This window comes from Trematomus bernacchii, unplaced genomic scaffold, assembly GCF_902827165.1.
Source record: "Trematomus bernacchii unplaced genomic scaffold, fTreBer1.1, whole genome shotgun sequence".
Lineage (NCBI taxonomy): Eukaryota > Metazoa > Chordata > Actinopteri > Perciformes > Nototheniidae > Trematomus > Trematomus bernacchii.
In genome coordinates, this window is record NW_022987915.1 from 31,337 (window position 1) to 56,104 (window position 24,768).

Sequence of the window (24,768 nt, forward strand, 5' to 3'; positions counted from 1 at the left end):
CACAGGAAACAGCTTCACAGGAAACAGGAAGCAGCTTCACAGGAAACAGGAAACGAGTCGAAGCGTTTCTTTATTCTTCTCTTTATTTCAATTTTTTGCAAAGGTACAAACGGCTGTAAAATGTATTTCCCTGAAACGCGTCAGGATTAAATTCAGAGAGTAGGAAATATAAATACTCGCAAAAATCATCACACGGTGGTAAACCCCCCCCCCCCAGACTTTACAAAACAAAGCATTAAAAAACCTCTCGTCCAAAACACTGAGAAACACTTTGACACCCCCACAATAATGGTACGGTCCATATTCTCAAATACCATAGAGAGGAGGAGGAAGAAGAGGAGGGGGGAGAGGAAGAGGAGGAGGAACTGCAGGAGCGTTCCTGAACGCAGCCTCTGAGAGAGGTTCACTGACCGTGGGAGATCCAGCTCCCTGTGAGGACTCTTAAAGGGACAGTACACCTCTCACTGAGCCGTCTCTAGAGAGAACAGAACATGAACACGCTAACAACACGTGATGATGATGATGATGATGTCACTGTTAAAGGGATTCTGGAGAATAAGGTCTTTTATCCGTTTAAGAAGTCGAGATGTTGGAAACGTTTTGTCAAAGAGGAATGGAGATCGATGAAGAGGTGTGATGTCATCAGGCGTCTCCTCAACGACAGCCAGCAGCTTGAAGTCAACACACACACACACACACACACACACACACACACACACACACACACACACACACACACACACACACACACACACACACACACACACACACCACACACACACACACACACACACACACACACACACACACACACACACACACACACACACACACACACACACACACACACACACACACACACACACACACAACAGAGGGGGGGTCCCTTCCCGCGGGGGGTCACTTCCTGTTATTTGAGCAGAGCCTTGTAGAGCGTGAGGGATCTGGCGGTGATGCGGTCGGTCTCCAGGCAGAAAATGAAGTCCCTGAGATTCACTCTGGTGATTCGCTGTCGCAGCTGTTGCCGTGACGACGAGGATCCGGGGGAGGAGCCTGGGCCAGACACCACCTGGGGGGGGGGGGGGGGGCGTTGGACATGTAAACAACATGTTGCTGTGACGCAAACATTTAGCAAAAATAATGAATAAAAGCCCTACAATACACACAGGCGCACACACAGAGGTACACACACAGGCGCACACACACCTCGGGGGCGGAGCTTCCTCCCGGTGAGTCCATCTTTTTCCTCTTCCTCGGTCCGATGGCAGCGAGCGCTGTCAGGTTAGCGTCTCGCTGCCTCATCTGAGCTAACTCATTCTGCTGCATCTGAGAGAGACATCAGAGAGTAAACACTCAGTTAAACATATATACGAGTGAATGTGAAGCTTCGTACCTCCTTAGCTTTCAGCTTCAGACGCGCCTGCTCCGGATCCTCCTGTCGAGCTCGACTCTGAAACACAAACCAGTCAAGAATTATTATCATGTTTTTGATACTGAAGTTCTTCTGCTGAGACAAAAACTGTGTGTGAGGAATATCTGATGGAAATCTAAAGATTCTGACTTTTTCCCTGAATTCCTACTGTGTGTGTGTGTGTGTGTGTGTGTGTGTCTGTGTGTGTGTCTGTGTGTTTGTCTGTGTGTGTGTGTGTGTCTGTGTGTCTGTGTGTGTGTCTGTGTGTGTGTCTGTGTGTGTGTGTGTGTGTGTCTGTGTGTGTGTCTGTGTGTGTCTGTGTGTGTGTCTGTGTGTGTGTCTGTGTGTGTGTGTGTGTGTGTGTGTGTCTGTGTGTCTGTGTGTCTGTCTGTGTGTTTGTGTGTGTCTGTGAGTGTGTGTGTGTGTGTGTGTGTGTGTGTGTGTGTGTGTGTGTGTGTCTGTGTGTGTGTGTGTCTGTGTACCTTGGCAGCCTTCAGCAGGATCTCTCTCTCTTGATCGTCCTTCCTCTGTTTCTCCAGCCTCTCCAGATGCTCGAAGAACCGGAGCTGAGAGCGAACGTCTGACATACACTCCTGCTCGTCCTCCTGCAGGAGCACACACACATTACATATAACACACACTGTGTACCTGTGTGTGTGTGTGTGTGTGTGTGTGTGTGTGTGTGTGTGTGTGTGTGTGTACCTTCCCCCCCTCACTGCGGTGCTGAGCGATGCTGCTCACTTTCTCCAGCAGAGCTCTCAGTCGGGCCTGAGTGGCGTGAGAGATCAGAGCCACCACCTCCGGAGGAACCTCCAGGACCCCCTGCTGCTTCGCTGAGAACACACATCACACACACACATTACAGATCTACACACACACACACATTACAGATCCACACACACATTACAGATCCACACACACACACACACACACACACACACACACACACACCTGAGTCGAGGATGCGTTTGAGCAGCGGTCCTGGGGGCAGGAAGGCTTCGTCTTTGCAGGATCTGATCTTGGTTCCCACGAGCTCCGAGCTGGTGGCGAGGATCCGGGCGTTCTCCTCGTTCAGGTTCACGCCCGCCATGGACGCCACGTCGTTGATGTCATCGTCGTCTCTGGGGGGGGGGAGGAGAGGGGGGGGAGGGACAGAGTCAGGACACTGGTCTGGGATCTGTCAGAAGATGTCTCTAATAAGAGAAGAAGGACTTTATGTTTGCAAAAAAGAGAAATGAAAACACTGGAAATAAACAATCCAACATATTTCTGAAATAGAAATAAAATAGTTATCGTCGTCGTGTTGGTTGTCGTCGTCGTGTTGGTCGTCGTCTTGTTGGTCGTCGTCGTGTTGGTTGTCGTTGTCGTGTATGTTGTCGTCGTCGTGTATGTTGTCGTCGTCGTGTATGTTGTCGTCGTCGTGTATGTTGTCGTCGTCGTGTATGTTGTCGTCGTCGTGTATGTTGTCGTCGTCGTGTTGGTTGTCGTCGTCGTGTTGGTTGTCGTCGTGTTGGTTGTCGTCGTGTTGGTTGTCCTCGTCGTGTTGGTTGTCCTCGTCCTGTTGGTTGTCGTCGTCGTGTATGTTGTCGTCGTCGTGTTGGTTGTCGTCGTCGTGTTGGTTGTCGTCGTCGTGTTGGTTGTCGTTGTGTATGTTGTCGTCGTCGTGTTGGTTGTCGTCGTGGTGTTGGTTGTCGTCGTCGTGTTGGTTGTCGTCGTCGTCGTGTTGGTTGTCGTGTATGTTGTCGTCGTCGTGTTGGTTGTCGTCGTCGTGTTGGTTGTCGTCGTCGTGTTGGTTGTCGTCGTGGTGTATGTTGTCGTCGTGGTGTTGGTTGTCGTGGTGTTGGTTGTCGTCGTGGTGTATGTTGTCGTCGTCGTGTATGTTGTCGTCGTCGTGTTGGTTGTCGTCGTGTTGGTTGTCGTCGTGTTGGTTGTCGTCGTCGTGTTGGTTGTCGTCGTCGTGTATGTTGTCGTCGTCGTGTTTGTTGTCCTCATCGTCGTGTTGGTTGTCCTCGTCGTGTTGGTTGTCGTCGTCGTGTTGGTTGTCGTCGTCGTGTTGGTTGTCGTCGTCGTGTTTGTTGTCGTCGTCGTGTTTGTTGTCCTCATCGTCGTGTATGTTGTCGTCGTCGTGTTGGTTGTCGTCGTGTTGGTTGTCGTCGTCGTGTTGGTTGTCGTCGTCGTGTTGGTTGTCGTCGTCGTGTTGGTTGTCGTCGTCGTGTTGGTTGTCGTCGTCGTGTTGGTTGTCGTCGTCGTGTTTGTTGTCCTCATCGTCGTGTATGTTGTCGTCGTCGTGTTGGTTGTCGTCGTGTTGGTTGTCGTCGTCGTGTTGGTTGTCGTCGTCGTGTTGGTTGTCATCGTCGTGTTGGTTGTCGTCGTCGTGTTGGTTGTCGTCGTCGTGTTGGTTGTCGTCGTCGTCGTGTTTGTTGTCGTCGTCGTGTTTGTTGTCGTCGTCGTGTTGGTTGTCGTCGTCGTGTTGGTTGTCGTCGTCGTGTTGGTTGTCGTCGTCTTGTTTGTTGTCGTCGTCGTGTTGTTGTCGTCGTTGTGTTGGTTGTCCTCGTCGTGTATGTTGTCGTCGTCGTGCTGGTTGTCGTCGTCGTGTTGGTTGTCGTCGTCGTCGTCGTGTTTGTTGTTGTTTGTGGAGCAGCTGTTCTCCGGTGTAGAGTGTTTCTATATGATCTCTGTTGCAGAGGAGAGGACTGGCTTCCTGACCGTCTACTTTATGTGCAATGCCTTGTTTTAATATGAGGGGGGGGGTCAGGTGCCTTGTTTTAATATGAGGGGGGGGTCAGGTGCCTTGTTTTAATATGAGGGGGGGTCAGGTGCCTTGTTTTAATATGAGGGGGGGTCAGGTGCCTTGTTTTAATATGAGGGGGGGGTCAGGTGCCTTGTTTTAATATGAGGGGGGGGTCAGGTGCCTTGTTTTAATTTGAGGGGGGTCAGGTGCCTTGTTTTAATATGAGGGGGGTCAAGTGCCTTGTTTTAATATGAGGGGGGTCAGGTGCCTTGTTTTAATATGAGGGGGGGGTCAGGTGCCTTGTTTTAATATGAGGGGGGGTCAGGTGCCTTGTTTTAATATGAGGGGGGGTCAGGTGCCTTTTTAAATTACTTTCTTTAGATTTGTTTGAGTTTTTAAAATGTTTTACACAACATTTGCATTTTATTTAATTCTTCCGAGTTTCTTGTTATTTAAATTGATTTAGTTTTACGTTTTAATTGTGGTTTTAAATAAAGTTTCATATATTTTATTTATTTTATGTTCTTTATTCAAATGTGTGCTTTAATGATTTAATTTTCTTTTAACTCTTGTTTTTCAATGTTCTACATTTGATGGTATTATTTCCTCTTCATGTTAACACGTATTTGACTGTCATTGTGTTGTAATGCCTCTATAATAAATAGGTTACCTGAAAGTCCCGCCCCCAGGGTCGCTCAGCTTCCTCTGATTGGCCGGAGCCACATTCAGCGGACTCCTACCTATGATGGTGGTCGGTCCTCTGATGAGCGTACCTGAGAGGAGAGAACGCTCTGAGACACTGAACCAGGAACTAATTAAATAAATCACTAATCAATATGTGTACCTTGAGGTCGGAGCGTCTGATTGAAGACGACGGGCGATCGAGCCGGGACCCCCGCCCGGACCCCCACCTGAACATTCACACCACACGGCAAAGTTAAAGGGGACCTATCATGCAAAATGCACTTGTGTACGTCTTTTCTACATGAATATGTGTCCCCGGTGTTCCAGGGAACTCACCAAGTGTCAGAAAACACAACCCTCTCTATTTTCCTCCATACCCAAATCTCTAAAAAAGGGGCTGCAACGGATCTGATAAAAACTGATCCAGATTTGAACACTGTCCTGACGTCAGGACGGTGGCGCTACGGCTATTGGGCCAACTCTCCACCTATCAGGGGAATGTGGGGTTGGGCCACGGCCATTGCCGCTCGAAAGCGCTGGAGACGCTGTAGTACATATGCCAGGCCTGTAAGTGGCGCTGTAGTCTGCCACAAAAGCAGCGAAGAAGACTTCCCGCCCATAGTTACCATGGTTACCCTTCTGTTTATTCTCCGCTGTGGCTTTCTTTCTCCCTCCCCGAGGCAAGCGTTTGCTCCCGCTGCTTTAATTCAATGCAATCCCTCCCCGTCGAGGCAAGCACTGTAATTCTCTCCGGTTAGTCCACCAGCAGATGACAAACACCCACCAGTGTGTGTGTGTGTGAGAATGTGAGTGTTTCGGTGAGTGTGTGTGAGTGTGAATGTCTGTGTCAGTCTGTGAATGTGATTGTCAGTCTGTGTGTGTGTGTGTGTGTGTGTGTGTGTGTGTGTGTGTGTGTGTGTGTGTGTGTGTGTGTGTGTGTATGCGAGTGTTTCTGTGTGTGTGTGTGTTTGTTTCTGTGAGTGTGTGTGTGAGTGTGAGTGAGTAAGTGAGTGAGTGTGCGTGTGTGTGTGAGTGTGTGAGTGTGAGTGAGTGAGTGTGCGTGTGTGTGTGTGTGTGTGAGTGTGTGTGTGTGAGATCGTACCAGCGGGGTGTTGAGGCGTACCGTGGTGGCGCCGGGGCTGATGGGTAGTCTGGGTCTGATGGAGGTGGAGATGATGGGGGGGGCGGAGGTGGAGGCCATCAGGTTCTGCTGGTTGGTGAGCAGAGACTGACGCAGCGAGGGGAGGCTTTTCTGGGGAGGGACATCATCCAATCAATCAATAACACATCATCCAATCACAGGGCTGAATACTCCACTCTGATTGGTCCTTTCAGAGGTAGTTAACACTGGACAGCGCTGCTGATCTGCAGCACCTGGAGTCTTATAAAGCACTTTGAGCACCAGGAAAAGCGCTTTATAAATCAAATGTATGATGATGATGATGATGATGATGATGATGACCTGGAGTCACAGACAGATAGAGGACGCCTTCCCTGCAGTAACTCTCTATCTCAGACCTCCTCTGCTCCTCTGATAACTGGACTCTGAGGTCGCATTCACACCTTGTATAGTCCGGTGTGTTACCCCCTTGGTGCGGTTCGTTTGGGTCGGTGTGAACGCAGACCTCTGAACTAAACCAGCAGACTCTGGTCCGCCTACAAGAGGTGGTCTCGGACCGCTTGCTAGTGAACTCTGGAGCGGTTCATCGCTGGTGTGAACGCAGTCAGAGGCAGAGAAGTGACTATAGGTGTGAATGCAGTCAGAGAGGCAGAGAGGCAGGGAAGTGACTATAGGTGTGAACGCAGTCAGAGAGGCAGAGAAGTGACTATAGGTGTGAACGCAGTCAGAGGCAGAGAAGTGACTATAGGTGTGAATGCAGTCAGAGAGGCAGAGAGGCAGGGAAGTGACTATAGGTGTGAACGCAGTCAGAGAGGCAGAGAAGTGACTATAGGTGTGAATGCAGTCAGAAAGGCAGGGAAGTGACTATAGGTGTGAATGCAGTCAGAGAGGCAGGGAAGTGACTATAGGTGTGAATGCAGTCAGAGAGGCAGAGAAGTGACTATAGGTGTGAACGCAGTCAGAGAGGCAGAGAAGTGACTATAGGTGTGAATGCAGTCAGAGGCAGAGAAGTGACTATAGGTGTGAATGCAGTCAGAGAGGCAGGGAAGTGACTATAGGTGTGAATGCAGTCAGAGGCAGAGAAGTGACTATAGGTGTGAACGCAGTCAGAGAGGCAGAGAAGTGACTATAGGTGTGAATGCAGTCAGAGGCAGAGAAGTGACTATAGGTGTGAACGCAGTCAGAGAGGCAGAGAAGTGACTATAGGTGTGAATGCAGTCAGAGAGGCAGGGAAGTGACTATAGGTGTGAATGCAGTCAGAGGCAGAGAAGTGACTATAGGTGTGAATGCAGTCAGAGGCAGAGAAGTGACTATAGGTGTGAATGCAGTCAGAGAGGCAGGGAAGTGACTATAGGTGTGAACGCAGTCAGAGAGGCAGAGAAGTGACTATAGGTGTGAACGCAGTCAGAGAGGCAGGGAAGTGACTATAGGTGTGAACGCAGTCAGAGAGGCAGAGAAGTGACTATAGGTGTGAATGCAGTCAGAGAGGCAGAGAAGTGACTATAGGTGTGAACGCAGTCAGAGAGGCAGAGAAGTGACTATAGGTGTGAATGCAGTCAGAGAGGCAGGGAAGTGACTATAGGTGTGAATGCAGTCAGAGGCAGAGAAGTGACTATAGGTGTGAATGCAGTCAGAGAGGCAGGGAAGTGACTATAGGTGTGAATGCAGTCAGAGGCAGAGAAGTGACTATAGGTGTGAACGCAGTCAGAGAGGCAGAGAAGTGACTATAGGTGTGAATGCAGTCAGAGAGGCAGAGAAGTGACTATAGGTGTGAATGCAGTCAGAGAGGCAGAGAAGTGACTATAGGTGTGAATGCAGGCAGAGAGGCAGAGAAGTGACTATAGGTGTGAATGCAGTCAGAGAGGCAGGGAAGTGACTATAGGTGTGAACGCAGTCAGAGAGGCAGAGAAGTGACTATAGGTGTGAATGCAGTCAGAAAGGCAGGGAAGTGACTATAGGTGTGAATGCAGTCAGAGAGGCAGAGAAGTGACTATAGGTGTGAACGCAGTCAGAGAGGCAGAGAAGTGACTATAGGTGTGAATGCAGTCAGAGAGGCAGGGAAGTGACTATAGGTGTGAATGCAGTCAGAGGCAGAGAAGTGACTATAGGTGTGAATGCAGTCAGAGAGGCAGGGAAGTGACTATAGGTGTGAACGCAGTCAGAGAGGCAGAGAAGTGACTATAGGTGTGAATGCAGTCAGAGAGGCAGGGAAGTGACTATAGGTGTGAACGCAGTCAGAGAGGCAGAGAAGTGACTATAGGTGTGAACGCAGTCAGAGAGGCAGAGAAGTGACTATAGGTGTGAATGCAGTCAGAGAGGCAGGGAAGTGACTATAGGTGTGAACGCAGTCAGAGAGGCAGAGAAGTGACTATAGGTGTGAATGCAGTCAGAGAGGCAGGGAAGTGACTATAGGTGTGAATGCAGTCAGAGAGGCAGGGAAGTGACTATAGGTGTGAACGCAGTCAGAGAGGCAGAGAAGTGACTATAGGTGTGAATGCAGTCAGAGAGGCAGGGAAGTGACTATAGGTGTGAATGCAGTCAGAGAGGCAGGGAAGTGACTATAGGTGTGAACGCAGTCAGAGAGTAATTCAACATGTATTTTTTCTACTGTTTTTTTAATGCTATTTTATTTCAATTGACATGTTTACATTTTGGATTGTTTATTTCTACTCTTTTAATTGATCTGATGTTCAACGCCTTGTCTTTTGATGCAATGCAAACATTTCCCACATTGGGATCAATAAAGTGATCAGTGATCTCCTCTCACCTTGAGGAAGGGGATGAGGTACGGCTGAGGAGAGGACTTCAGCTCCGCCTGCAGCCGCGTGGTGAACTCCTCCGGCTCGATCTTTGCATCCTGACACACACACACACACATTTGTGTTCAACATGTAAGAAGTAGAAAGTACAGGTATTTGTGTTCAACATGTAAGAAGTAGAAAGTACAGGTATTTGTGTTCAACATGTAAGAAGTAGAAAGTACAGGTATTTGGGTTCAACATGTGAGAAGTAGAAAGTACAGGTATTTGTGTTCAACATGTAAGAAGTAGAAAGTACAGGTATTTGTGTTCAACATGTAAGAAGTAGAAAGTACAGGTATTTGTGTTCAACATGTAAGAAGTAGAAAGTAAAAAGTGGTCAAAAGATAAGTAGTGGAGTAAAGTACTGATACCAGAAACATGTACTTAAGTACAGTAACAAAGTATTTGTACTCCACTACTTCCCACCTCTGGTCAGTATTAGTGTTATAGTGAGTTGTTCATCACCACCATCATTATATCAGTAATATCAGGTGTTATGAGGAGTTTCTCACCAGCAGGTCCTGGACCAGCGCCTTCACGTTCTTGGAGGTGTCGGGGGACGGCGAGTTGTGAGACGCCAGCTTGATGAGCGTCGCCAGGAAGTTCTTACACTTCTTCACGTTCTCCTGCATCTCCTGAGAGGGTTAGAGAACACTGTGATTACTCTATCATCCAGAGAGAGAACACTGTGATTACTCTATCATCCAGAGAACACTGTGATTACTCTATCATCCAGAGAACACTGTGATTACTCTATCATCCAGAGAGAGAACACTGTGATTACTCTATCATCCAGAGAACACTGTGATTACTCTATCATCCAGAGAGAGAACACTGTGATTACTCTATCATCCAGAGAGAGAACACTGTGATTACTCTATCATCCAGAGAGAGAACACTGTGATTACTCTATCATCCAGAGAACACTGTGATTACTCTATCATCCAGAGAACACTGTGATTACTCTATCATCCAGAGAACACTGATTACTCTATCATCCAGAGAGAACACTGTGATTACTCTATCATCCAGAGAGAACACTGTGATTACTATATCATCCAGAGAACACTGTGATTACTATATCATCCAGAGAACACTGTGATTACTCTATCATCCAGAGAGAGAACACTGTGATTACTCTATCATCCAGAGAGAGAACACTGTGATTACTCTATCATCCAGAGAACACTGTGATTACTCTATCATCCAGAGAACACTGTGATTACTCTATCATCCAGAGAACACTGTGATTACTATATCATCCAGAGAGAGAACACTGTGATTACTCTATCATCCAGAGAACACTGTGATTACTCTATCATCCAGAGAGAGAACACTGTGATTACTCTATCATCCAGAGAGAGAACACTGTGATTACTCTATCATCCAGAGAGAACACTGTGATTACTCTATCATCCAGAGAACACTGTGATTACTCTATCATCCAGAGAACACTGTGATTACTATATCATCCAGAGAGAGAACACTGTGATTACTCTATCATCCAGAGAGAGAACACTGTGATTACTCTATCATCCAGAGAGAGAACACTGTGATTACTCTATCATCCAGAGAGAACACTGTGATTACTCTATCATCCAGAGAACACTGTGATTACTCTATCATCCAGAGAACACTGTGATTACTATATCATCCAGAGAGAACACTGTGATTACTCTATCATCCAGAGAGAACACTGTGATTACTCTATCATCCAGAGAGAACACTGTGATTACTCTATCATCCAGAGAGAACACTGTGATTACTCTATCATCCAGAGAACACTGTGATTACTATATCATCCAGAGAGAGAACACTGTGATTACTCTATCATCCAGAGAACACTGTGATTACTCTATCATCCAGAGAGAGAACACTGTGATTACTCTATCATCCAGAGAGAGAACACTGTGATTACTCTATCATCCAGAGAGAACACTGTGATTACTCTATCATCCAGAGAACACTGTGATTACTCTATCATCCAGAGAACACTGTGATTACTATATCATCCAGAGAGAGAACACTGTGATTACTCTATCATCCAGAGAGAGAACACTGTGATTACTCTATCATCCAGAGAGAACACTGTGATTACTCTATCATCCAGAGAGAGAACACTGTGATTACTCTATCATCCAGAGAGAGAACACTGTGATTACTCTATCATCCAGAGAGAGAACACTGTGATTACTCTATCATCCAGAGAGAACACTGTGATTACTCTATCATCCAGAGAACACTGTGATTACTATATCATCCAGAGAGAGAACACTGTGATTACTCTATCATCCAGAGAACACTGTGATTACTATATCATCCAGAGAGAGAACACTGTGATTACTCTATCATCCAGAGAACACTGTGATTACTCTATCATCCAGAGAACACTGTGATTACTCTATCATCCAGAGAGAACACTGTGATTACTCTATCTATCATCCAGAGAACACTGTGATTACTATATCATCCAGAGAACACTGTGATTACTCTATCATCCAGAGAACACTGTGATTACTCTATCATCCAGAGAGAACACTGTGATTACTCTATCATCCAGAGAACACTGTGATTACTCTATCATCCAGAGAGAGAACACTGTGATTACTCTATCATCCAGAGAGAGAACACTGTGATTACTCTATCATCCAGAGAACACTGTGATTACTCTATCATCCAGAGAGAGAACACTGTGATTACTCTATCATCCAGAGAACACTGTGATTACTCTATCATCCAGAGAGAGAACACTGTGATTACTCTATCATCCAGAGAACACTGTGATTACTCTATCATCCAGAGAGAGAACACTGTGATTACTCTATCATCCAGAGAACACTGTGATTACTCTATCATCCAGAGAGAGAACACTGTGATTACTATATCATCCAGAGAACACTGTGATTACTCTATCATCCAGAGAGAGAACACTGTGATTACTCTATCATCCAGAGAACACTGTGATTACTCTATCATCCAGAGAGAGAACACTGTGATTACTCTATCATCCAGAGAACACTGTGATTACTCTATCATCCAGAGAACACTGTGATTACTATATCATCCAGACATCATAATCAAAAAGCTCCTCCTTCCTGCCGTTGCTACGTTAGTTCAAACGGTAACAACGGACTATTTTTCTTAGCGGATGCATGTCAATTTAAATCAATACAACTATTTTTTAAATCAATAAAAGCATTTCAATTAATAGTGGGAGTCATATCATTACTTAGTTGAGAATGTGGCCGTGTGATAAGCGGGACAATGTGCAGCGACTTGGTCCTTATGAGAACACCTTCATGCAGATCTAGATCCCTCCGCTTGGCGTGGGGCTCCTGATCAGAAGCTGTTCTTTTACCCATAATGACCGCCTCGCTGCACATTGTCCCTCACGTGTATCAGTGAGTTTACCGTGGACAGGAGGGGGCCCCTGGCAGGGGGGGCGGGGGTGCTGAGGGTCGGGGGGGAAGGCTTGTTTCCTGTAATCACTGTGGGGCCCTTCTGAGGGGGGGGCATCTTCACCGTCACCATGGCGCCCCCGGGGGCCACAGAGATTGTCTTCTGTGGAAACATCAAACATTATTACTTTTGTTATGATTTCAAGGATTCAAGGCTCTTATTGGCCCTTCAGCAGAGCTGCAGTCGAGCTGAGGGCCTTCAGCAGAGCTGCAGTCGAGCTGAGGCCCTTCAGCAGAGCTGCAGTCGAGCTGAGGCCCTTCAGCAGAGCTGCAGTCAAGCTGAGGGCCTCCCAGCAGAGCTGCAGTCGAGCTGAGGCCCTTCAGCAGAGCTGCAGTCAAGCTGAGGGCCCTTCAGCAGAGCTGCAGTCGAGCTGAGGGCCTCCCAGCAGAGCTGCAGTCGAGCTGAGGCCCTTCAGCAGAGCTGCAGTCGAGCTGAGGGCCCTCAGGCAGAGCTGCAGTCAAGCTGAGGGCCCTCAGGCAGAGCTGCAGTCGAGCTGAGGGCCCTCCAACAGAGCTGCAGTCAAGCTGAGGGCCCTCAGGCAGAGCTGCAGTCGAGCTGAGGGCCCTCAGGCAGAGCTGCAGTCAAGCTGAGGGCCCTCCAACAGAGCTGCAGTCAAGCTGAGGGCCCTCAGGCAGAGCTGCAGTCAAGCTGAGGGCCCTCAGGCAGAGCTGCAGTCGAGCTGAGGGCCCTCCAACAGAGCTGCAGTCAAGCTGAGGGCCCTCCAGCAGAGCTGCAGTCGAGCTGAGGGCCCCCCAGCAGAGCTGCAGTCGAGCTGAGGGCCCCCCAGCAGAGCTGCAGTCGAGCTGAGGGCCCCTCTGTCTCTGAAGTGTCCTGCTCCAACATGGGTACATCTGCTGATAATTAGCAAAGAGACTCATGGGCCTCTTCCAATATCTAGAAACTGTAATTCTACAACATAATCATTATAGTTATATTGAGAAGGTCCAAGACTTGACACCACAGTGCTATGTTGCTTTCTGAAACCTGACTGATGTTTACATTGGATGTCATTTTTACTTAAAAACACCTTTACCTGCTCACTCACTAGGCGTTCAAGAACCTTCGCCAGAACTGGCAATTTAGAGATGGGTCTATAATTATTTAATAAAGTGGCCTCCCCTCCTTTTAGTAAAGGCAGGACATACGCTGACTTCCATACGGTTGGAATTGCATTTGTGCTGAGGGAGAGGTTAAAAAGAGAAGTAAGAGGTGGAGCAATCAAATCTGCAGCTATCTTTAAAAAGAAAGGTTCTACGTTATCCGGGCCAGCCGGTTTCTTAGGATCTAACTCGTATTAGGGTACCGTGTCGTCATGCGTACACACCTGTACACATGCCCTTCAATGGGCACATGTCGAATGTACAGAAAATAATTACCCTAACTTTTTTTGCCACGGCACACTAAAAATAAGCCGTCGTGCTACACACGTAGACAACGGCTGCAGGATCAAAACTGGCCGAGCATTGGGGTCCCTAGAGCATTCCCCCTCAAAGAAAAAAAACATTACATTTTTGGGATTTTAGCGTAATTCACAAAACGTCCGCCAGAGGGCGTACTGTACATTTCATGCAGAAAAATTGCATCAAATTGACAACATTTATAAAGCAAGCAGAGGGCAGGAAATGTGTGTTTTAAGTGTTGGTTAAAGATGTTTAAATGATACTGAGACTACCAGGGGACAAAAGGGCCCTCCAGCAGAGCTGCAGTCGAGCTGAGGGCCCTCCAGCAGAGCTGCATGTCTCTGAAGTGTCCTGCTCCAAACCCCAAACAGATCCTTGTAGCCCCCCCCCCCCCCTCTCTTCCAGCTGTTACTAAGGACATGTCTCTGAAGTGTCCTGCTCCAAACCCCAAACAGATCCTTGTAGCCCCCCCCCCCCTCTCTTCCAGCTGTTACTAAGGACATGTCTCTGAAGTGTCCTGCTCCAAACCCCAAACAGATCCTTGTAGCCCCCCCCCCCCTCTCTTCCAGCTGTTACTAAGGACATGTCTCTGAAGTGTCCTGCTCCAAACCCCAAACAGATCCTTGTAGCCCCCCCCCCCTCTCTCTTCCAGCTGTTACTAAGGACATGTCTCTGAAGTGTCCTGCTCCAAACCCCAAACAGACCCTTGTAGCCCCCCCCCCCCCTCTCTTCCAGCTGTTACTAAAGAGCTGACTCTGGGTCAGTAGCTTCAGAGAGAGAGTAGATCTCATCAGGAGAACTCTCCCAGCAGAAACTCAGCTAAATGCTGCCGTGATGAAACTCCATATCCTGTTCCAAACCACATGAAGGATTCTCTCTGAAACTCCATATCATGTTCCAAACCACATGAAGGATTCTCTCTGAAACTCCATATCATGTTCCAAACCACATGAAGGATTCTCTCTGAAACTCCATATCATGTTCCAAACCACATGAAGGATTCTCTCTGAAACAGTATGGAGCTCAAACTCTTTCTCTCTCTCAGGTTTACCACAAGGTGACTTCCTTTTGATTTCCTGCTTCTTCACACATGCTCTCTCCAGTACAGGTTAGCTCTGAGTGTTAGCATGCTAATGTAAACACAGACCATATTACTTCCAGAACACGTCTCATTGTTTCTGACAGCAACGTTTCTGATTGGCCCGTGGGTGTAAAGCCCGCCCACATTTTTATGTATAAAAGTCATCAAGTCCGGACCTGGGGGGACAGAGCCTTCTCCCCCCCCCCCCCCCCCCCCATCAGAGACGGACCTGGGGGGACAGAGCCTTCTCCCCCCCCCTCCCCCCCTCCCCCCCTTCAAAACACTCGCCTCTTCAATCTGGCTTTTAATGTGTGATTGTTTTTGTATTGCTTGATTTTAATTAGACTTCAACTGTATTTATTTGTTGTTCTTTTCACTATCTCTGTAAAGCGACTTGGAGCACCTGCAAAAGCACTGACAAAATACATCTATTATTATTATTATCAAAAAGTGCATTTTGCAAAACAGGTGACCTTTAAAGGTATGTGTGATGGAGGAGTTCAACAGGAAGCTCACCTGTACGGTGGAGGTGGACTGAACCATTCTGGTCTGAGCAGGGGAGGCCAGGCGGACGGTCTGAGGAGCCTGAAGATGAGGGGGGGGTCGACACGTTAGACAGCAGCAAAGCATCATGGGAAATGTCTGCACAAGTTCTCTGGTACACATGTGGAGTTGCAGTGAGGACGGATTCCTGTAGTCCGACCCGGAAGATAGACGGGCCCCTCGGTCCAATGGGATTCCTCCATGTGAGGATTACGTCAGGGAATAATCTCAAACAGTTCAGTTCAGCAGGGTAACCTCCACATATCAGTGATCTCCTGAAACACTGTGATGACGCTAAAGCTGGCGACGCTGTGCTCAGCTACTCTCTAACAGGAAGCAGCAACACACGGTACAGCGAGCTGGGCTCAGGTGAACGAGGGAATGCATCAGGTGTGTATTATCTTTGATATAAAGAGACTGTCCTGACCATCAAACACCCAAAGTAAACTTACTAGTGTCAGTGGACTCAACTCTATTAAATACAACACTAAAAAGGAATTATAGGGTTTCCGTTAGACGGTACAAACTGTCCAACTCCAACTGGAGACCCTACATCTCTATCAGAACCCTTTGGGGTCTCAACGTGTCTCTGTGTTCTGGAGACCCTACATCTCTATCAGAACCCTTTGGGGTCTCAACGTGTCTCTGTGTTCTGGAGACCCTACATCTCTATCAGAACCCTTTGGGGTCTCAACGTGTCTCTGTGTTCTGGAGACCCTACATCTCTATCAGAACCCTTTGGGGTCTCAACGTGTCTCTGTGAGCTGGAGACCCTACATCTCTATCAGAACCCTTTGGGGTCTCAACGTGTCTCTGTGAGCTGGAGACCCTACATCTCCATCAGAACCCTTTGGGGTCTCAACGTGTCTCTGTGTTCTGGAGACCCTACATCTCTATCAGAACCCTTTGGGGTCTCAACGTGTCTCTGTGAGCTGGAGACCCTACATCTCTATCAGAACCCTTTGGGGTCTCAACGTGTCTCTGTGTTCTGGAGACCCTACATCTCTATCAGAACCCTTTGGGGTCTCAACGTGTCTCTGTGTTCTGGAGACCCTACATCTCTATCAGAACCCTTTGGGGTCTCAACGTGTCTCTGTGAGCTGGAGACCCTACATCTCTATCAGAACCCTTTGGGGTCTCAACGTGTCTCTGTGAGCTGGAGACCCTACATCTCTATCAGAACCCTTTGGGGTCTCAACGTGTCTCTGTGAGCTGGAGACCCTACATCTCTATCAGAAACCCTTTGGGGTCTCAACGTGTCTCTGTGTTCTGGAGACCCTACATCTCTATCAGAACCCTATGGGGTCACAACGTGTCTCTGTGAGCTGGAGACCCTACATCTCTATCAGAACCCTTTGGGGTCTCAACGTGTCTCTGTGTTCTGGAGACCCTACATCTCTATCAGAACCCTTTGGGGTCTCAACGTGTCTCTGTGAGCTGGAGACCCTACATCTCTATCAGAACCCTTTGGGGTCTCAACGTGTCTCTGTGTTCTGGAGACCCTACATCTCTATCAGAACCCTTTGGGGTCTCAACGTGTCTCTGTGAGCTGGAGACCCTACATCTCTATCAGAACCCTTTGGGGTCTCAACGTGTCTCTGTGAGCTGGAGACCCTACATCTCTATCAGAACCCTTTGGGGTCTCAACGTGTCTCTGTGAGCTGGAGACCCTACATCTCTATCAGAACCTTTTGGGGGTCTCAACGTGTCTCTGTGAGCTGGAGACCCTACATCTCTATCAGAAACCCTTTGGGGTCTCAACGTGTCTCTGTGAGCTGGAGACCCTACATCTCTATCAGAACCCTTTGGGGTCTCAACGTGTCTCTGTGAGCTGGAGACCCTACATCTCTATCAGAAACCCTTTGGGGTCTCAACGTGTCTCTGTGAGCTGGAGACCCTACATCTCTATCAGAACCCTTTGGGGTCTCAACGTGTCTCTGTGAGCTGGAGACCCTACATCTCTATCAGAACCCTTTGGGGTCTCAACGTGTCTCTGTGTTCTGGAGACCCTACATCTCTATCAGAACCCTTTGGGGTCTCAACGTGTCTCTGTGAGCTGGAGACCCTACATCTCTATCAGAACCCTTTGGGGTCTCAACGTGTCTCTGTGAGCTGGAGACCCTACATCTCCATCAGAACCCTTTGGGGTCTCAACATGTCTCTGTGTTCTGGAGACCCTACATCTCTATCAGAACCCTTTGGGGTCTCAACGTGTCTCTGTGAGCTGGAGACCCTACATCTCTATCAGAACCCTTTGGGGTCTCAACGTGTCTCTGTGAGCTGGAGACCCTACATCTCTATCAGAACCCTTTGGGGTCTCAACGTGTCTCTGTGTTCTGGAGACCCTACATCTCTATCAGAACCCTTTGGGGTCTCAACGTGTCTCTGTGTTCTGGAGACCCTACATCTCTATCAGAACCCTTTGGGGTCTCAACGTGTCTCTGTGAGCTGGAGACCCTACATCTCTATCAGAACCCTTTGGGGTCTCAACGTGTCTCTGTGAGCTGGAGACCCTACATCTCTATCAGAACCCTTTGGGGTCTCAACGTGTCTCTGTGAGCTGGAGACCCTACATCTCTATCAGAACCCTTTGGGGTCTCAACGTGTCTCTGTGTTCTGGAGACCCTACATCTCTATCAGAACCCTATGGGGTCACAACGTGTCTCTGTGAGCTGGAGACCCTACATCTCTATCAGAACCCTTTGGGGTCTCAACGTGTCTCTGTGTTCTGGAGACCCTACATCTCTATCAGAACCCTTTGGGGTCTCAACGTGTCTCTGTGAGCTGGAGACCCTACATCTCTATCAGAACCCTTTGGGGTCTCAACGTGTCTCTGTGTTCTGGAGACCCTACATCTCTATCAGAACCCTTTGGGGTCTCAACGTGTCTCTGTGAGCTGGAGACCCTACATCTCTATCAGAACCCTTTGGGGTCTCAACGTGTCTCTGTGAGCTGGAGACCCTACATCTCTATCAGAACCCTTTGGGGTCTCAACGTGTCTCTGTGAGCTGGAGACCCTACATCTCTATCAGAACCTTTTGGGGTCTCAACGTGTCTCTGTGAGCTGGAGACCCTACATCTCTATCAGAACCCTTTGGGGTCTCAACGTGTCTCTGTGAGCTGGAGACCCTACATCTCTATCAGAACCCTTTGGGGTCTCAACGTGTCTCTGTGAGCTGGAGACCCTACATCTCTATCAGAACCCTTTGGGGTCTCAACGTGTCTCTGTGAGCTGGAGACCCTACATCTCTATCAGAACCCTTTGGGGTCTCAACGTGTCTCTGTGAGCTGGAGACCCTACATCTCTATCAGAACCCTTTGGGGTCTCAACGTGTCTCTGTGTTCTGGAGACCCTACATCTCTATCAGAACCCTTTGGGGTCTCAACGTGTCTCTGTGAGCTGGAGACCCTACATCTCTATCAGAACCCTTTGGGGTCTCAACGTGTCTCTGTGAGCTGGAGACCCTACATCTCCATCAGAACCCTTTGGGGTCTCAACGTGTCTGTGTTCTGGAGACCCTACATCTCTATCAGAACCCTTTGGGGTCTCAACGTGTCTCTGTGAGCTGGAGACCCTACATCTCTATCAGAACCTTTTGGGGTCTCAACGTGTCTCTGTGAGCTGGAGACCCTACATCTCTATCAGAACCCTTTGGGGTCTCAACATGTCTCTGTGTTCTGGAGACCCTACATCTCTATCAGAACCCTTTGGGGTCTCAACGTGTCTCTGTGAGCTGGAGACCCTACATCTCTATCAGAACCCTTTGGGGTCTCAACGTGTCTCTGTGAGCTGGAGACCCTACATCTCTATCAGAACCCTTTGGGGTCTCAACGTGTCTCTGTGTTCTGGAGACCCTACATCTCTATCAGAACCCTTTGGGGTCTCAACGTGTCTCTGTGAGCTGGAGACCCTACATCTCTATCAGAACCCTTTGGGGTCTCAACGTGTCTCTGTGTTCTGGAGACCCTACATCTCTATCAGAACCCTTTGGGGTCTCAACGTGTCTCTGTGTTCTAGAGACCCTACATCTCTATCAGAACCCTTTGGGGTCTCAACGTGTCTCTGTGAGCTGGAGACCCTACATCTCTATCAGAACCCTTTGGGGTCTCAACGTGTCTCTGTGTTCTGGAGACCCTACATCTCTATCAGAACCCTTTGGGGTCTCAACGTGTCTCTGTGAGCTGGAGACCCTACATCTCTATCAGAACCCTTTGGGGTCTCAACGTGTCTCTGTGTTCTGGAGACCCTACATCTCTATCAGAACCCTTTGGGGTCTCAACGTGTCTCTGTGTTCTGGAGACCCTACATCTCTATCAGAACCCTTTGGGGTCTCAACGTGTCTCTGTGTTCTGGAGACCCTACATCTCTATCAGAACCCTTTGGGGTCTCAACGTGTCTCTGTGTTCTGGAGACCCTACATCTCTATCAGAACCCTTTGGGGTCTCAACGTGTCTCTGTGTGCTGGAGACCCTACATCTCTATCAGAACCCTTTGGGGTCTCAACGTGTCTCTGTGTTCTGGAGACCCTACATCTCTATCAGAACCCTTTGGGGTCTCAACGTGTCTCTGTGTTCTGGAGACCCTACATCTCTATCAGAACCCTTTGGGGTCTCAACGTGTCTCTGTGAGCTGGAGACCCTACATCTCTATCAGAACCCTTTGGGGTCTCAACGTGTCTCTGTGAGCTGGAGACCCTACATCTCTATCAGAACCCTTTGGGGTCTCAACGTGTCTCTGTGAGCTGGAGACCCTACATCTCCATCAGAACCCTTTGGGGTCTCAACGTGTCTCTGTGTTCTGGAGACCCTACATCTCTATCAGAACCCTTTGGGGTCTCAACGTGTCTCTGTGAGCTGGAGACCCTACATCTCTATCAGAACCCTTTGGGGTCTCAACGTGTCTCTGTGTTCTGGAGACCCTACATCTCTATCAGAACCCTTTGGGGTCTCAACGTGTCTCTGTGTTCTGGAGACCCTACATCTCTATCAGAACCCTTTGGGGTCTCAACGTGTCTCTGTGAGCTGGAGACCCTACATCTCTATCAGAACCCTTTGGGGTCTCAACGTGTCTCTGTGAGCTGGAGACCCTACATCTCTATCAGAACCCTTTGGGGTCTCAACGTGTCTCTGTGAGCTGGAGACCCTACATCTCTATCAGAACCCTTTGGGGTCTCAACGTGTCTCTGTGTTCTGGAGACCCTACATCTCTATCAGAACCCTATGGGGTCACAACGTGTCTCTGTGAGCTGGAGACCCTACATCTCTATCAGAACCCTTTGGGGTCTCAACGTGTCTCTGTGTTCTGGAGACCCTACATCTCTATCAGAACCCTTTGGGGGTCTCAACGTGTCTCTGTGAGCTGGAGACCCTACATCTCTATCAGAACCCTTTGGGGTCTCAACGTGTCTCTGTGTTCTGGAGACCCTACATCTCTATCAGAACCCTTTGGGGTCTCAACGTGTCTCTGTGAGCTGGAGACCCTACATCTCTATCAGAACCCTTTGGGGTCTCAACGTGTCTCTGTGAGCTGGAGACCCTACATCTCTATCAGAACCCTTTGGGGGTCTCAACGTGTCTCTGTGAGCTGGAGACCCTACATCTCTATCAGAACCTTTTGGGGTCTCAACGTGTCTCTGTGAGCTGGAGACCCTACATCTCTATCAGAACCCTTTGGGGTCTCAACGTGTCTCTGTGAGCTGGAGACCCTACATCTCTATCAGAACCCTTTGGGGTCTCAACGTGTCTCTGTGAGCTGGAGACCCTACATCTCTATCAGAACCCTTTGGGGTCTCAACGTGTCTCTGTGAGCTGGAGACCCTACATCTCTATCAGAACCCTTGGGGTCTCAACGTGTCTCTGTGAGCTGGAGACCCTACATCTCTATCAGAACCCTTTGGGGTCTCAACGTGTCTCTGTGTTCTGGAGACCCTACATCTCTATCAGAACCCTTTGGGGTCTCAACGTGTCTCTGTGAGCTGGAGACCCTACATCTCTATCAGAACCCTTTGGGGTCTCAACGTGTCTCTGTGAGCTGGAGACCCTACATCTCCATCAGAACCCTTTGGGGTCTCACGTGTCTGTGTTCTGGAGACCCTACATCTCTATCAGAACCCTTTGGGGTCTCAACGTGTCTCTGTGAGCTGGAGACCCTACATCTCTATCAGAACCTTTGGGGTCTCAACGTGTCTCTGTGAGCTGGAGACCCTACATCTCTATCAGAACCCTTTGGGGTCTCAACATGTCTCTGTGTTCTGGAGACCCTACATCTCTATCAGAACCCTTTGGGGTCTCAACGTGTCTCTGTGAGCTGGAGACCCTACATCTCTATCAGAACCCTTTGGGGTCTCAACGTGTCTCTGTGAGCTGGAGACCCTACATCTCTATCAGAACCCTTTGGGGTCTCAACGTGTCTCTGTGTTCTGGAGACCCTACATCTCTATCAGAACCCTTTGGGGTCTCAACGTGTCTCTGTGTGCTGGAGACCCTACATCTCTATCAGAACCCTTTGGGGTCTCAACGTGTCTCTGTGAGCTGGAGACCCTACATCTCTATCAGAACCCTTTGGGGTCTCAACGTGTCTCTGTGAGCTGGAGACCCTACATCTCTATCAGAACCCTTTGGGGTCTCAACGTGTCTCTGTGAGCTGGAGACCCTACATCTCTATCAGAACCCTTTGGGGTCTCAACGTGTCTCTGTGTTCTGGAGACCCTACATCTCTATCAGAACCCTTTGGGGTCTCAACGTGTCTCTCTATGGGGTCACAACGTGTCTCTGTGAGCTGGAGACCCTACATCTCTATCAGAACCCTTTGGGGTCTCAAACGTGTCTCTGTGTTCTGGAGACCCTACATCTCTATCAGAACCCTTTGGGGTCTCAACGTGTCTCTGTGAGCTGGAGACCCTACATCTCTATCAGAACCCTTTGGGGTCTCAACGTGTCTCTGTGTTCTGGAGACCCTACATCTCTATCAGAACCCTTTGGGGTCTCAACGTGTCTCTGTGAGCTGGAGACCCTACATCTCTATCAGAACCCTTTGGGGTCTCAACGTGTCTCTGTGAGCTGGAGACCCTACATCTCTATCAGAACCCTTTGGGGTCTCAACGTGTCTCTGTGAGCTGGAGACCCTACATCTCTATCAGAACCTTTTGGGGTCTCAACGTGTCTCTGTGAGCTGGAGACCCTACATCTCTATCAGAACCCTTTGGGGTCTCAACGTGTCTCTGTGAGCTGGAGACCCTACATCTCTATCAGAACCCTTTGGGGTCTCAACGTGTCTCTGTGAGCTGGAGACCCTACATCTCTATCAGAACCCTTTGGGGTCTCAACGTGTCTCTGTGAGCTGGAGACCCTACATCTCTATCAGAACCCTTTGGGGTCTCAACGTGTCTCTGTGAGCTGGAGACCCTACATCTCTATCAGAACCCTTTGGGGTCTCAACGTGTCTCTGTGTTCTGGAGACCCTACATCTCTATCAGAAACCCTTTGGGGTCTCAACGTGTCTCTGTGAGCTGGAGACCCTACATCTCTATCAGAACCCTTTGGGGTCTCAACGTGTCTCTGTGAGCTGGAGACCCTACATCTCCATCAGAACCCTTTGGGGTCTCAACGTGTCTGTGTTCTGGAGACCCTACATCTCTATCAGAACCCTTTGGGGTCTCAACGTGTCTCTGTGAGCTGGAGACCCTACAATCTCTATCAGAACCTTTTGGGGTCTCAACGTGTCTCTGTGAGCTGGAGACCCTACATCTCTATCAGAACCCTTTGGGGTCTCAACATGTCTCTGTGTTCTGGAGACCCTACATCTCTATCAGAACCCTTTGGGGTCTCAACGTGTCTCTGTGAGCTGGAGACCCTACATCTCTATCAGAACCCTTTGGGGTCTCAACGTGTCTCTGTGAGCTGGAGACCCTACATCTCTATCAGAACCCTTTGGGGTCTCAACGTGTCTCTGTGTTCTGGAGACCCTACATCTCTATCAGAACCCTTTGGGGTCTCAACGTGTCTCTGTGAGCTGGAGACCCTACATCTCTATCAGAACCCTTTGGGGTCTCAACGTGTCTCTGTGTTCTGGAGACCCTACATCTCTATCAGAACCCTTTGGGGTCTCAACGTGTCTCTGTGTTCTAGAGACCCTACATCTCTATCAGAACCCTTTGGGGTCTCAACGTGTCTCTGTGAGCTGGAGACCCTACATCTCTATCAGAACCCTTTGGGGTCTCAACGTGTCTCTGTGTTCTGGAGACCCTACATCTCTATCAGAACCCTTTGGGGTCCTCAACGTGTCTCTGTGAGCTGGAGACCCTACATCTCTATCAGAACCCTTTGGGGTCTCAACGTGTCTCTGTGTTCTGGAGACCCTACATCTCTATCAGAACCCTTTGGGGTCTCAACGTGTCTCTGTGTTCTGGAGACCCTACATCTCTATCAGAACCCTTTGGGGTCTCAACGTGTCTCTGTGTTCTGGAGACCCTACATCTCTATCAGAACCCTTTGGGGTCTCAACGTGTCTCTGTGTTCTAGAGACCCTACATCTCTATCAGAACCCTTTGGGGTCTCAACGTGTCTCTGTGAGCTGGAGACCCTACATCTCTATCAGAAACCCTTTGGGGTCTCAACGTGTCTCTGTGTTCTGGAGACCCTACATCTCTATCAGAACCCTTTGGGGTCTCAACGTGTCTCTGTGTTCTGGAGACCCTACATCTCTATCAGAACCCTTTGGGGTCTCAACGTGTCTCTGTGAGCTGGAGACCCTACATCTCTATCAGAACCCTTTGGGGTCTCAACGTGTCTCTGTGTTCTGGAGACCCTACATCTCTATCAGAACCCTTTGGGGTCTCAACGTGTCTCTGTGTTCTAGAGACCCTACATCTCTATCAGAACCCTTTGGGGTCTCAACGTGTCTCTGTGAGCTGGAGACCCTACATCTCTATCAGAACCCTTTGGGGTCTCAACGTGTCTCTGTGAGCTGGAGACCCTACATCTCTATCAGAACCCTTTGGGGTCTCAACGTGTCTCTGTGAGCTGGAGACCCAACATCTCTATCAGAACCCTTTGGGGTCTCAACGTGTCTCTGTGAGCTGCTGACAGACCATAGTATGACTCTAAGGGTATTAAAGGTATTGAACGTACCGTGGAGGCGGTGGTGACCCGGACCGTGGTCCCTGCAGTGGGCGTGGCCGGTCTATGGATGATGGCCCCGCCCCCCTGCTGGGTCTTGGCCTGAGCCTGAGCCAGAACCTGCTGAGGAACCATCACCAGCTGACCCGTCTCCGTACGAACCAGAACCATCCCTGAGGACAGGAGGCAGGACAAACAGTCAATCAGTTAACAAATCAATCAATCAGTCAATCAGTTAACAAACCAATCAATCGATCAGTCAGTCAAACAATCAGTCAACCAAGCAATCAATCAGTCAACCAATCAGTCAACCAATCAGTCAATCAATCAGTCAATCAATCAACCAATAAGTCAATCAACCAACCAATCAATCAATCAACCAATAAGTCAATCAACCAACCAACCAACCAGTCAACCAATA

At 48.9% G+C, this 24,768-nt stretch overlaps 1 protein-coding gene across 1 annotated transcript; it reads right to left on the bottom strand.

Moving 5' to 3' along the window:
- Positions 1–815: 815 nt before the first annotated feature.
- On the bottom strand, positions 816–24,520 carry LOC117470614 (transcription initiation factor TFIID subunit 4-like; the record flags this gene model as incomplete). Its single annotated transcript, XM_034115427.1, is given in 14 exon segments — positions 816–1,069; positions 1,207–1,326; positions 1,394–1,450; positions 1,894–2,016; positions 2,114–2,244; positions 2,363–2,532; positions 4,813–4,915; positions 4,987–5,053; positions 5,929–6,078; positions 8,714–8,803; positions 9,260–9,382; positions 12,159–12,308; positions 15,204–15,272; positions 24,360–24,520. Coding segments are annotated over 14 exon segments (1,673 nt in total), but the record flags the coding sequence as incomplete, so codon positions are not given.
- Between the last annotated feature and the right edge of the window lie 248 nt (positions 24,521–24,768).